This window comes from Bicyclus anynana, chromosome 11 (genome assembly GCF_947172395.1).
Source record: "Bicyclus anynana chromosome 11, ilBicAnyn1.1, whole genome shotgun sequence".
NCBI lineage: Eukaryota > Metazoa > Arthropoda > Insecta > Lepidoptera > Nymphalidae > Bicyclus > Bicyclus anynana.
In genome coordinates, this window is record NC_069093.1 from 1,913,507 (window position 1) to 1,925,555 (window position 12,049).

The following is a 12,049-nucleotide window of genomic DNA, read 5'->3' on the forward strand; positions in this document are numbered from 1 at the left end:
TTTTAATACATATAAATATTTGAAATGTTTACTTACAATAATTACAAAATATAATGTCTAATATTACAAATCTTTTACTGGTTGCTGCCAGATATAACAGCAGTTATATCCTGATTTTTATATCTATTAAATACCTTTCTTTACAATATGTTATTATTACACACTACAATGGGATATTTTCCTCTAAAACAAATTTAAATAACTGTTTCAGTTAAATCATAACAAATAAACTAAAATCAAATCTCTTTGTAATATTACTAGTAGACGCCACGCAGTTTTACCCGCGTAGTAAAAAAAGGAATTTTTTATATTATTTTTATTTTACCTACTCTTATTTTAATCAAATGATTTTGTATCCTACTAAATTTAGTTTTATATCCCTTGAGCTATTGACATTTTTAATAGGTATTTCTACAGACAGGACTGCTGGTCTAGTAGCTCATAAAATGTACGAAATTACAATCTTCATAAATTACTTTCGTAATTCTTACTTATTACATAATTTACATAATCTGCATTTAAAGTTAAATATTACAATGGCCTATAGATGGTTTCATCACGTGACAAAAGAATATTCAGAGATGATTACACAATTTTCAACAGAAAGTAAAGTACCTACTATGCATAATTAAAAAGCTTCAACAAAGATTTTTTTTACTTTAAATGAAAATCTTGCAGGGACTTTGTGTTATGCCCTACTTTACCAAACTCGTACAATAGTTACGGCGATCGCATATTTGTTCGTTTGTACGTAACGCACACGAGCTTTTGCTAAGAACGTCGTTCATTCAGTAAATAGGAAAATACCTTTATGAAGTCTTTCGATATTAATGTACAATATTTATTTATTTAATCGGAATTTTTAAAAATTAAACATGTTAATTTGAGACTTCAGTATCTTTGTCAGAAGGTAGTACAAAAAAGGCTATAATAAAATATTACCTCAGAATGAAAAGGATTCAAAACCTTAAGGTTACGCGAGTAATGTAACATTTTATAAACAAAGCGAAAATTCGACGCAGCAAAGCTGATCGTTTTTATAAATCTTAGTAATAAGTGTTTCTTAGTGTAAGTTACGTACGGAGATAATCTGCGATCACCTTTATGTATATGTTTATCCTTAATAAAGGCCCGCATCCTATACTTTATGTTCTCTGAGCTTATTAACACCAATTAATGTTTTCAAACAAATGACGGACAGTAATTCAAAATGTGTGTTACATTGCTAATTGTTATTAACTTTTATTGTGTTTTAAATTGATTCCTTTAGAACAGAATGGGACATGTGTTAGTTTACGTGTCGTCGTCATCAACCCATATTCGGCTCACTGCTGAGCTCGAGTCTCCTCTCAGAATTATAGGGGTAAGGCCAATAGTCCACCACGCTGGCCCAATGCGGATTGGCAGACTTCACACACGCAGAGAATTAAGATAATTCTCTGGTATGCAGGTTTCCTCACGATGTTTTCCTTCACCGATTGAGACACGTGATATTTAATTTCTTAAAATGCACACAACTGAAAAATTGGAGGTGCATGCCCCGGACTGGATTCGAACCTACACCCTCCGGAAGCGGAGGCAGAGGTCATATCCACTGGGCTATCACGGCTCGTTTACGTGTAAAAATAAATAAATTCTTTAAAATTAAATGTTATAGTTTTGTTTTATCACAATGAAACATTTCTCGGCTTATTACCAATTTTCTCAACCAATTTCTTTTTTTAATTGTATACTATAAATATAAATTAATATAGTTAAGTAAACATAATAAATAGTAAAGCGATTTTGAACAAGTAAGTGGGTATCTGTGATCAATACTTTCGGAGCTACAGGCTCTATATCGTCAAATTTTTTTTAATTAATCAATTTTGCGGCGCTGCCACGGATTGCTAAAAAACACTCCATTCAAAACACAAAAGAAAGACGTTGTCGTTGAGAGAGATCGTCAAAATTGTATGAGCTTTCAAACAAAATTACAAATATTAGTAATACAATAATCTAGCGGGCGGGGATCGAACCCGTAACCTCTAGGTTTTGACTCTACCTTTACCGCTTCAGATTTTTACTTAGCTTTTTATATTAATTAGAAAGAGCATAAAGCACCTTTGGTTATCGCACACTACAATATTTCAAGTAGGTTGTATTACCCTTACGTCTCTACTGCCACTCGAGCACGTAACATATTGCTCAAGGACCAGGATAATAGCCTGCGATTTGTCGTTTAATCTAGAAAAAGGTACCAACAAATTCAGAATATACTCCATAAAGCCGGTATTGTAACTAACGACGGCTGAAGCCTCCCGCCAGCCAGACCTGGACCAATTAAGAAAACCTCAATCTATACCCAACCGGGGATCGAACCATTTACATTTACGGGCTCTGTGTGGCAATGGTATGGGCAGTGAATTTACAAGATGGAGGTCCTGGTTTCGATCCCCGTCTGGTAATGGTAAATATAAATAAAGGTAATGGTAATAATAAAAAAATCCCCGGATGAATAAATCAATATACTCCATAAACCGCATTTACGGCCTCCGTGTCGCCGTGGTAATGGGCAGTAAATTTACAAGATGGAGGTCCTGGGTTCGATCTCCGACTAGGTAGATTGAGGTTTTCTTAATTAGTCCAGGTCTGGCTAGCGGGAGGCTTCGACCGTCGCTAGTTGCCTACCGGCAAAGATTACCGACCAAGCGATTTAGCGTTCCGATACGATGTCGTGTAGAAACCAAAAGAGGTGTGGAATTTCATCCTCCTAACTAGTTAGCCCGTTTCCATCTTAGATTGCATCATCACTTACTATATGGTGAGATTGTAATCAAAAGCTAACTTGTAAAGAATTAAAAAAAAACTATTTTATTCCGCACCAATTTTCAGCTGGAAACGCAGTCCAGGTGAAATATTTTAGAATTAAATAATAAAACGAATTTGTGATAAGGAATTAATATTTAAAGAATTTATCTACATTTATATTCTTAACGTAACGAATGAACTCAAAATCTACTGTACTGATTTCAAAAATTCTTTCACTAATCAGAAAGCTAAATTATCAGGGAGGGATTATTATATAACATAGGCTGTGATTGGAAGCCCATGCAAGAGGCCTATGTCCACCAGTGGACATAGGCCTCAGTCCATCAGCTGTTAATGATGATGATGATGAACATAGGCTATATTTTATGCCTGTATTCCCACGAGAATGGTGTCTACACTGGTGAAAACGGGAGGTTCTGCTAGTAATTAATAAATTAGTCTGTTCCGGTGCACCTCAGTCAAATCTAGTTACTACATTTATGTATTGACGCAGACATATCATAAATTCTAGTTTATATCCGGTTTTTTGAAAATCAATATTGGTTACACAAGTCGAGACATAAACGCGTGTATCAACTTACAAGGTTGTTGCCTGTAGTATAACTATTTAAGGAGATGAATCTCATGTGCCCACGAATATGGACTTCGCTTTGCTATTACGAGTTTTTTTAGTTACGGAGGTTTTGACGTTGCACAAAAAGTTCCTCTAAGCCGAGGTCCGAGTCTCAGAGGAGACGCCCTTAGAGAGTCGTTCCGCCCATCTACTCTGCTTCTGCCTCCAGGCCTTAGCAGCTTCTGCGCTTCCTCAAACCCCCCGGTGACGCCGCTGAGGTCCCTTTAAGGAGCCTTTTAGGAGGCACTTACACATTCAGAAAAAACATGTTGCTATAGGTTCGATTTTCAGCTCGATTAAGGTTTTGTTTTTTTTTGTTTATTTACAAACGCCAATGACTTCGTCTGCTGAGATTATTTTTTTATCAAATCCATGTATTTTTTTACGATAAAAGTAACCTGTGTGAGTGTGTTAATCCAGTATATAATCTATATCCATTTCAGCCAAATCATTTAGTAACAAAAATCCATACATTCGTAGTACGTACGTACGACTTTATAATATTAGCAGGATTTTTTAAAAATCCGTAACAGGTACTCGTATTTTTAACTAGGTACAAGTTTAGAATGGCAGGTGTTGTATATACTAACAGAACTATAATCTCGCATTCGCCTGCTTCCTGCTGTATTGTATTACTTCAGCATATTCATTACGTTAGTAAGTACGTATTACTTACTTCATTCGTGATTGATTCTTATATCAACACAATACATTACCTCGATGGCTTGGTTGTCAATACAAATGCTCTATAGCTATAGCCTTTATGTACCTTTTATTTCTTGTAGTAGGGTAGCTCGGGATGCTAAATTTGCAGTTACTAAAGCGTCATGGGGACCGTTTAAATTTGGTAGATTAAATGATAGGAAGAACAAACGGTTATTTACTTTTTTCGGTTTTAGGGGTGGAAAAAAAACTACAGACTTTAAAAGCAATTTTTATTACTTTGGCTTACTGAAATGGGGATGATGACTAGGTTTGAATATATTGATTTTTATGATACATTCGGGTAAATAAAGTCAATGTTAACTAATTTATACATAAAAGGCAAAGATAGTCAGGATATTTGCAAAATAAATAAGATTATAAAATTACAAAATCTATTAACTTTTTTTTTATCGTAATTAGATGAAAATTCATACAGTTTTAGATTCCTTACATTAAATGTGACATTTTTTCAATAAATGAACTATAAACATAAACGCACAAATAACAAAGATATTAGTAATTTTGTTTGAACGCCCATACAAAACTAACGATCAGCGAGCCAACGACGTCACTAAATCGTGCCATTTTGTATGGAGCGTTTTTCAGGGATCCGCGGCAGTGACGCAAATCTGACCCTTTAAATCGCTATAGCTCCGAAAGTAATGATCGCAGATACCCTGTTCCTTTTACAAAACTGCTTTACTATTAGCGTACTCTTAATTTATATACAATTTAAAAAACTGTCATCATCCCTATGGTCAGTTATGTGGTTTGCGTTTAGGTTGGCTGCATATTGGCTACGCTTGAGTGACTTGAACTATGCACAACTAGTTGAAGTTGTTAATCATTGTGTTAGTTACAATATTCCACTTTATCCTAATCCTTTAAACTAATAATAATAATTATAAAGCCTTTTTATCCCAGTATACCCAATTTTTACATTTTACATTGTGATAGTTCTTTATTTATTAACAAATGTACTTCATATGTAGTGTTAGTTAATATTAAGAGTGTTTAACGTAAACGTGCTTAAACCTAAAGTATTTAGGATAGGATCCCATTTTGGCTATCGGCCTCTCTCAACCTTTTCCACCTTCCCCTATACTTGCCTTGGTCAATCCAATTTCCTTCATCCTCCATCCTTCATCCACCGCTTGAGCGATGTCGTCTTCCCATCGCTGCTTCGTCGTCGAATTCGTCAATGAAATTTGATCTCCAAGGGTAAAATTATCGGGTATAGCACAGCTGTTATAAATATGAAACTTCTTACAAATGTATCTGTCATTTGAGATCTAAAGTACTCGTATATGATTAATACAGTCAATTGATCGCAACTAGCACGATGTTTCATTGCATAACACTGGTTTCCATGTCGATCAATAATTTGGAGTTTATACGAATGTGAATCCATTGTCAAAGTAATCATATAATATATACGTACAACTTGAAATGAATAAGTTGTTTTACTTTGTCGAGACGCCAAGTTGCTGTAACCTGTATGACAATGTACAATGTTGGCATATTTTATTTGTAACCCCATTTTGAGGAATCTTATTTCAGCAGACTCACAAGTGATTACAATAATAAGAAAACTAATGTTAAACAAAGGTTATGATTCACAACATTTGTCAGACAAACTGTAACCAAAATAAAACCCTAGAATAGCAGAGAATGACCTTGAGTCACGCACTTGTGAACGTTGTGTGTAGGGTTAAAGGTACTTTTAACTGTTAACAAGCACTTCCCTTTTCCACTCAAGTCACTCTCCCCGCCTATCCCAAGTAACCCATAAAGAATTACACAACAAGAGATGTGGACGGCTCGAACGCCACGAGCACACTGAAGCCGACCGTACCGCAAGTCGTTGCAACGCGGCGATAATACTTACACTAGATATCCTTGAAATTTGATTTTTGTCGACGCATTGCAGGCATAAGTCATAGCTCTCTTCATTTGTAACAGGTAGCAGAAGTGGGATAATATTTCAAACAAAATCCGTATATGGAACCCGTATAGAAAGAATAAGGGAGAAGCCACACGGTGCGTTCCCACGCCGCGCCGCAGGCACACTCTGCACGCCACGTGTGTACAGCGACGCGGCATAACGTCTCCAGGCGGCGCCGTGTGGCTCCACCCTTATTTGACTGTCTCAAATTTAGTAGTCAAGGCTGTTTTTTATTAAATACTAGCGTGGTATTAAGTATTTCACAAATCCCTCGGGAACCATGGATTTTTCCGGGATAAAAAGTAGCCTATATGGTAATTCAGACTATAACATAACTTAGTACCAAATATCAGCTAATTAGGTTCAGTAGTCGAGGCGTGAAAGAGTAGCAAACATTCATATCATCAAAATTATCAGTTTTCGCAAATCTCGGGAAGCCATGTATTTTTTCGGGATAAAAAGCCAATGTGTTAATCCAGAGTAAAATCTATTTCCATTCCAAATTTCAGCCAAATCACTTCAGTAGTAGCGGCGTTAAAGAGTAACAAACATCCAAACATCCATGCAAACTTTCGCGTTTATAATCGTCGTCGTCATCAACCCATATTCGGCTCACTGCTGAGCTCGAGTCTCCTCTCAGAATGAGAGGGGTTAGGCCAATAGTCCACCACGCTGGCCCAATGCGGATTGGCAGACTTCACACACGCAGAGAATTAAGATAATTCTCTGGTATGGTTTCCTCACGATGTTTTCCTTCACCGATTGAGACACGTGATATTTAATTTCTTAAAGTGCACACAACTGAAAAGTTGGAGGTGCATGCCCCGGACCGGATTCGAACCCACACCCTCCGGAATCGGAGGCAGAGGTCATATCCACTGGGCTATCACGGCTCTCAGCAGCAGCGTTTATAATATTAGTAGTATTTCTGTATCGGTGTTACAGCGAGTTCGAGGTCCCGTCTCGCCATTTCCCCGGCCAAACGCACGTGTGGCGAGTGGCCGGGTGGTTGCAGCGCGGCAGGGTGCGCGCGAGGGAGGAGCTGTACTGCCACGTGGCGCGCGCTATCGCGCTGGTGGTCGTGGTGTCGCGCGACCGACTGCTGCGGGACGAGCCGCTGTCTCTCATCGCTGGGGCCAAGGCGCTCATGGAAGGACTGCATAGGTGAGAGTTACTTTTGACCCCTGCCATACACTTTAATGACATTGCATAGGTGAGAGTTATTTTTGACCCCTGCTAAACACTTTAATGATATTGCATAGGTGAGAGTTATTTTTGAACCCTGCCAAGCACTTTAATGACATTGCATAGGTGAGAGTTATTTTTGACCCCTGCTAAACACTTTAATGACATTGCATAGGTGAGGTAAAATTTCAATTTGTTCACAGATTATTAGATCTCATATTTGGCCTGCCATCGTTAGAAGCTCGTGATCTCGATAAGAAAATACGTGAAGAACGTTCACGTTACTTAGTAGCCGAACTAATATGTAAGGTAGGAAGGATTTATTCATAACTTACACATGAAAATGAATCCTCTTTAAACTTAAAGTGTATTCAATGATCCGTCGGTATTGTTCAGCCAGAAAACCAGGAAGACATAACAGCGCTGGCGACGTGGGTGACGCGCGGCATGCGGCGCGCCGCTTCGGAGAAGACGGACGCACGCGACACGCCGCGTGCCGCGCCGCGCGTGCCCTGCCTCTACACCACGCCGCAGAAAACGCAGGTAACTGACCGGATACGACACATTCTATGTGAAACCAAGAACCACAGTGGACCTACCCAGTGACCCGCCTGTAGTAGCAGGCGGCGCTTGAAACCGCCGTAAGAGGCTATGGCCGAGCCGGTACACTCGGAACCCGTAAAGGTTTCTTGGATGACTTCCCGTCGGACATGTGGTTTGCGATTCGCCGCAGACGAAGGCGGACGCGCGTGCCTCAGCCTCTACACCACGCCGCAGAAAACGCAGGTAACTGACACTGAGTATATAACAGCATTGGCAGCGTGGTGGACATGTGGTGCTGATCGCCGGCTACTTTTGCGGTCTCGATCGCAGCACAGCGGATATCGGATATGACACATCCGATGTGAAACCATGGACCACAGTGACCCGCCTGTAGTAGCAGGCGGCGCTTGAAACCACCGTAAGAGGCTATCGCCGAGCCGGTACCCTCGCGACCCGTAAAGAGAATCGTCGTGCCACTTGGGTACAGGGGCTGAGTTCGTTGCGGAGTAAGCATTGTCAAGTCAACCTGATGATGTTGTTGGTTTCAGACTGGAAGATACGCTTTAGATTTAGATGACGTTACCACATGGGCGTAGTATTTACATTACAAATTGTCGGACCGAAACTAGTTTTAGAGCCGAAACCGAAACATCCACATAAGGTCACTTTTTCGTTCTTAAAATTTGGTATGAAGCCCCATAGACTGATCGCTCATCTAGGGGGGGCAGTCGCTACGCCCATGCGTTACCACACACAAACTCTTCAGAGATTAGTGAACTAAATATTGAACCTCCCAAAGCACAATCATCAACAATCATATAATAATGGGTTCAGGATGCTGTTGGGGTTGCCGCGGTTTTGCTCAGCGTCAGGTATGTTTGCGCAGGAGCGGACAGACGATTTTTATGCAATAATTAAACGAAAGTCATCCCTCCTAGCAAGACTGCGGGCGAGCCCCAATAGGATCTTGAACATGTTAGCAAGCAAGACTGACTCGCCGATCCTGCAGAAATTTATTTCTGTTTTGGTGCGTTGAGATAGTTTTTATTTTCTTAAATGTAATTTACCTACTAACATAATTTTTAAGATTGTAACTAACCAATGGGCCTTTGTAACCATAAATAAAGAAATTATTATTATGAAAGCACCACTTGTGCACTATTCGAAGAAGAGCTTGTCTGTCCAAGGTGGACCTGCGGCTGTACCGGCGCGAGGTGCTGCGGCGCGCCGCGCCCGCGCTGCAGGCGATCTTGGAACGCGAGTCGCGCGGCTGGTTCCTGCACTTCCGGGAGCGCCGCGCCGCGCTGCTCGCCAGCCAGAAGATGCCAATGAGGGATATCGAAGAGGTTAGTCCACTTAATAATAAATTCGTATATTAGTGAATATGCACACATCGCTATCAGTCCGACAGTGAAAGCATAGCAGAAAGCATTTATTACATTTTCTTTAAACGAGAATTTTTTGCAAATAAAAAAATACGAATGTGCTTTAGACCACACGAACGGAAGTACAACATGTTTTAAAGGAAAAAACAAAGCGCCACCTATGAGCCTCAGGCTTAACTGCATCGCAACAGATTCTTGAAGTGTACAAAAAGCTTTGTTTCAATGTTTTCTGAAAACGCCATCTACTGGTAGTTTAAAATAAATACTGTTTCACTACGCGTGTAGATGGCAGCACGCGTCTTGAAAGCCTCGCCTGATTAACATTTAACACATTCGCCAGCTTACTCCCCAAGTCAAGGGTGTGTACGTCACAAAAAAGGAGATATTTTTTTTCAATCTAGTAGAGCGAGAATGAACAATTTAAGGTCATTTAAAGTGTCAACTAGCCTATTGTAAATGTAGGTGTGACAAATAGGTATTGTTCTGTACTCCAGGAAGTGAGTTCGGCGGCGATGCGCGAGTACGTGTCGCGCGTGTGCAACGCCGTGCTGGCGAGCGAGCAGCTGGCGGCGCTCGGCCCCATGATGCCGGAGCTGCTGGCGGCGCAGCTGCGGGCCGCCGTCATCGTCAACAGGTACACACGTTCAAAGGCCAGGGGCCTCGACTTGCGGTGCTATTTCCCAGACGTTATTTGCAATAGCAGACTCACCAGACTTGTGACTACAGGATGTAGGGTTAAGGAATTCCTTGACAATCGATTAACACTCCCTCCGCTCGTGTTGTTCTCCCTGCCTAGCTTAATTTGGTAAGATCCTATTGGAGCAGCTTTGGATACCCGTTCTAATATAGAATCCGTCAGTTTTAACCGTACAGTTTTTCTAATTCATAATTTTGACTGAAATTTTGATTAGATAAAACTGTACCGTTATAACTGAAGGTCTTTAATATAATATAATAACGTTACAGTTTTACTTAGTGATTAGATAGGTAGATATAAAGTTAATCCACCATTACATGTAAATGTATACGTAATATGTTCGTAGAGCGGAAGAAGGCGTGCGTCGCAAGCTGGAAGCGGGCCTAGCCACGGCCGAAGCCCGCATCCAGACGGCGCACCCCGTCCTGTCGCGCGCCGAGGCGTGGCGCAAGGAGAAGCTGGCGGCGGCCGCCCACGCGCTGCGCAGCGAGCTGCGCTGGGCCGGCATGGAGGACGCGGCCATCGCCATGCAGGCGCACAAGCTGGCGCAGCATCGGTACTTCCTGCTCAGGGATCTCACCTTTCTGAGGGACCGCGAGCCTTTGCTCATGAAGGTAAAACAGTGAACAAAAATATTATTTTGTCGTCATTGACTTTGTTGGTCCATTACTTAAGGGCCTCTTAAGGGTTGGGAATATTTTGAGGATAGATCATTGCTGCTCTGATCAAGCAGTGTTATCCGAGGCACGAAGGAAAAGTTCAGAGAACTTTAGGATACTTTAAGGATTGTTCTGCAAGTCGGCTACTAAGTTAACTTGAACTCCCAAGTTACCATGTACAACGAATGTGATCGTCGTCGCAGGAACTCCGCGCCGCCAAGACGCCGACGCGCGAGTTCACGTGGGCGTCGCGCATCTGGCTGCCGCGGAACTGGGCCGTGGTGCGCCACTTCCGCGGCCGCTCCGAGCGCATCCCCACCGTCATCAGCGGCCGCGCCACCAACATCGTGACGCCGCGCTCCGACCCCTCGCAGCCCGTGTTCCTCGCCGAGCGCGAGATGGTGCGCACCAGCACCACGCGCTGGCCGGGCTGGAGGCTGCTCAACTTGGCTCACAGGTGACCTTGCGTGTGCCGAGCGCATGCCGCATGCCGCACCCCCACCGTCATCAGCGGCCGCGCCACCAACATCGTGACGCCGCGCTCCGACCCCTCGCAGCCCGTGTTCCTCGCCGAGCGCGAGATGGTGCGCACCAGCACCACGCGCTGGCCGGGCTGGAGGCTGCTCAACTTGGCTCACAGGTGACCTTGCGTGTGCCGAGCGCATGCCGCATGCCGCACCCCCACCGTCATCAGCGGCCGCGCCACCAACATCGTGACGCCGCGCTCCGACCCCTCGCAGCCCGTGTTCCTCGCCGAGCGCGAGATGGTGCGCACCAGCACCACGCGCTGGCCGGGCTGGAGGCTGCTCAACTTGGCTCACAGGTGACCTTGCGTGTGCCGAGCGCATGCCGCATGCCGCACCCCCACCGTCATCAGCGGCCGCGCCACCAACATCGTGACGCCGCGCTCCGACCCCTCGCAGCCCGTGTTCCTCGCCGAGCGCGAGATGGTGCGCACCAGCACCACGCGCTGGCCGGGCTGGAGGCTGCTCAACTTGGCTCACAGGTGACCTTGCGTGTGCCGAGCGCATGCCGCATGCCGCACCCCCACCGTCATCAGCGGCCGCGCCACCAACATCGTGACGCCGCGCTCCGACCCCTCGCAGCCCGTGTTCCTCGCCGAGCGCGAGATGGTGCGCACCAGCACCACGCGCTGGCCGGGCTGGAGGCTGCTCAACCTGGCTCACAGGTGACCCAGGTCATCATCAAAAGAAAAAAGAAAGAAAAATAGAAAAATTATTCACTTTTTAGTGTCACAAACAGTACATCCTATCTTAGATATTATATGACTGTCTCTGACACCAAACAGAAAGGGTTTACAGCTCAGCATTAGCCGTTCATCGCAGGAAAGCAATGCCCAGCGCTGATTTTCAGCTGAGACCCGGGTGACGTCACAGTCAGTTATAATTACAAACTAAACAACTAATCAAAATACTTTTAATACATTCAAATTAAAAATTCAAATAATAAAACACAAAATAAAAAACCAAAAACAAAAAACCTTGA

The 12,049-nt window shown here is 43.0% G+C and overlaps 1 protein-coding gene across 1 annotated transcript in view; it reads left to right on the forward strand.

The window, feature by feature from the left end:
- LOC112056878 (uncharacterized) overlaps nt 1–12,049 on the forward strand; it is a 32,640-nt gene that overhangs the window by 1,711 nt on the left and 18,880 nt on the right. Inside the window, exons 3-9 of the mRNA XM_052884501.1 lie at nt 7,020–7,238; nt 7,463–7,568; nt 7,656–7,802; nt 8,990–9,148; nt 9,682–9,821; nt 10,231–10,498; nt 10,747–11,000. Coding sequence (XP_052740461.1) covers nt 7,020–7,238; nt 7,463–7,568; nt 7,656–7,802; nt 8,990–9,148; nt 9,682–9,821; nt 10,231–10,498; nt 10,747–11,000 — 1,293 coding nt within the window. The remainder of the gene's footprint in view (nt 1–7,019; nt 7,239–7,462; nt 7,569–7,655; nt 7,803–8,989; nt 9,149–9,681; nt 9,822–10,230; nt 10,499–10,746; nt 11,001–12,049) is intronic.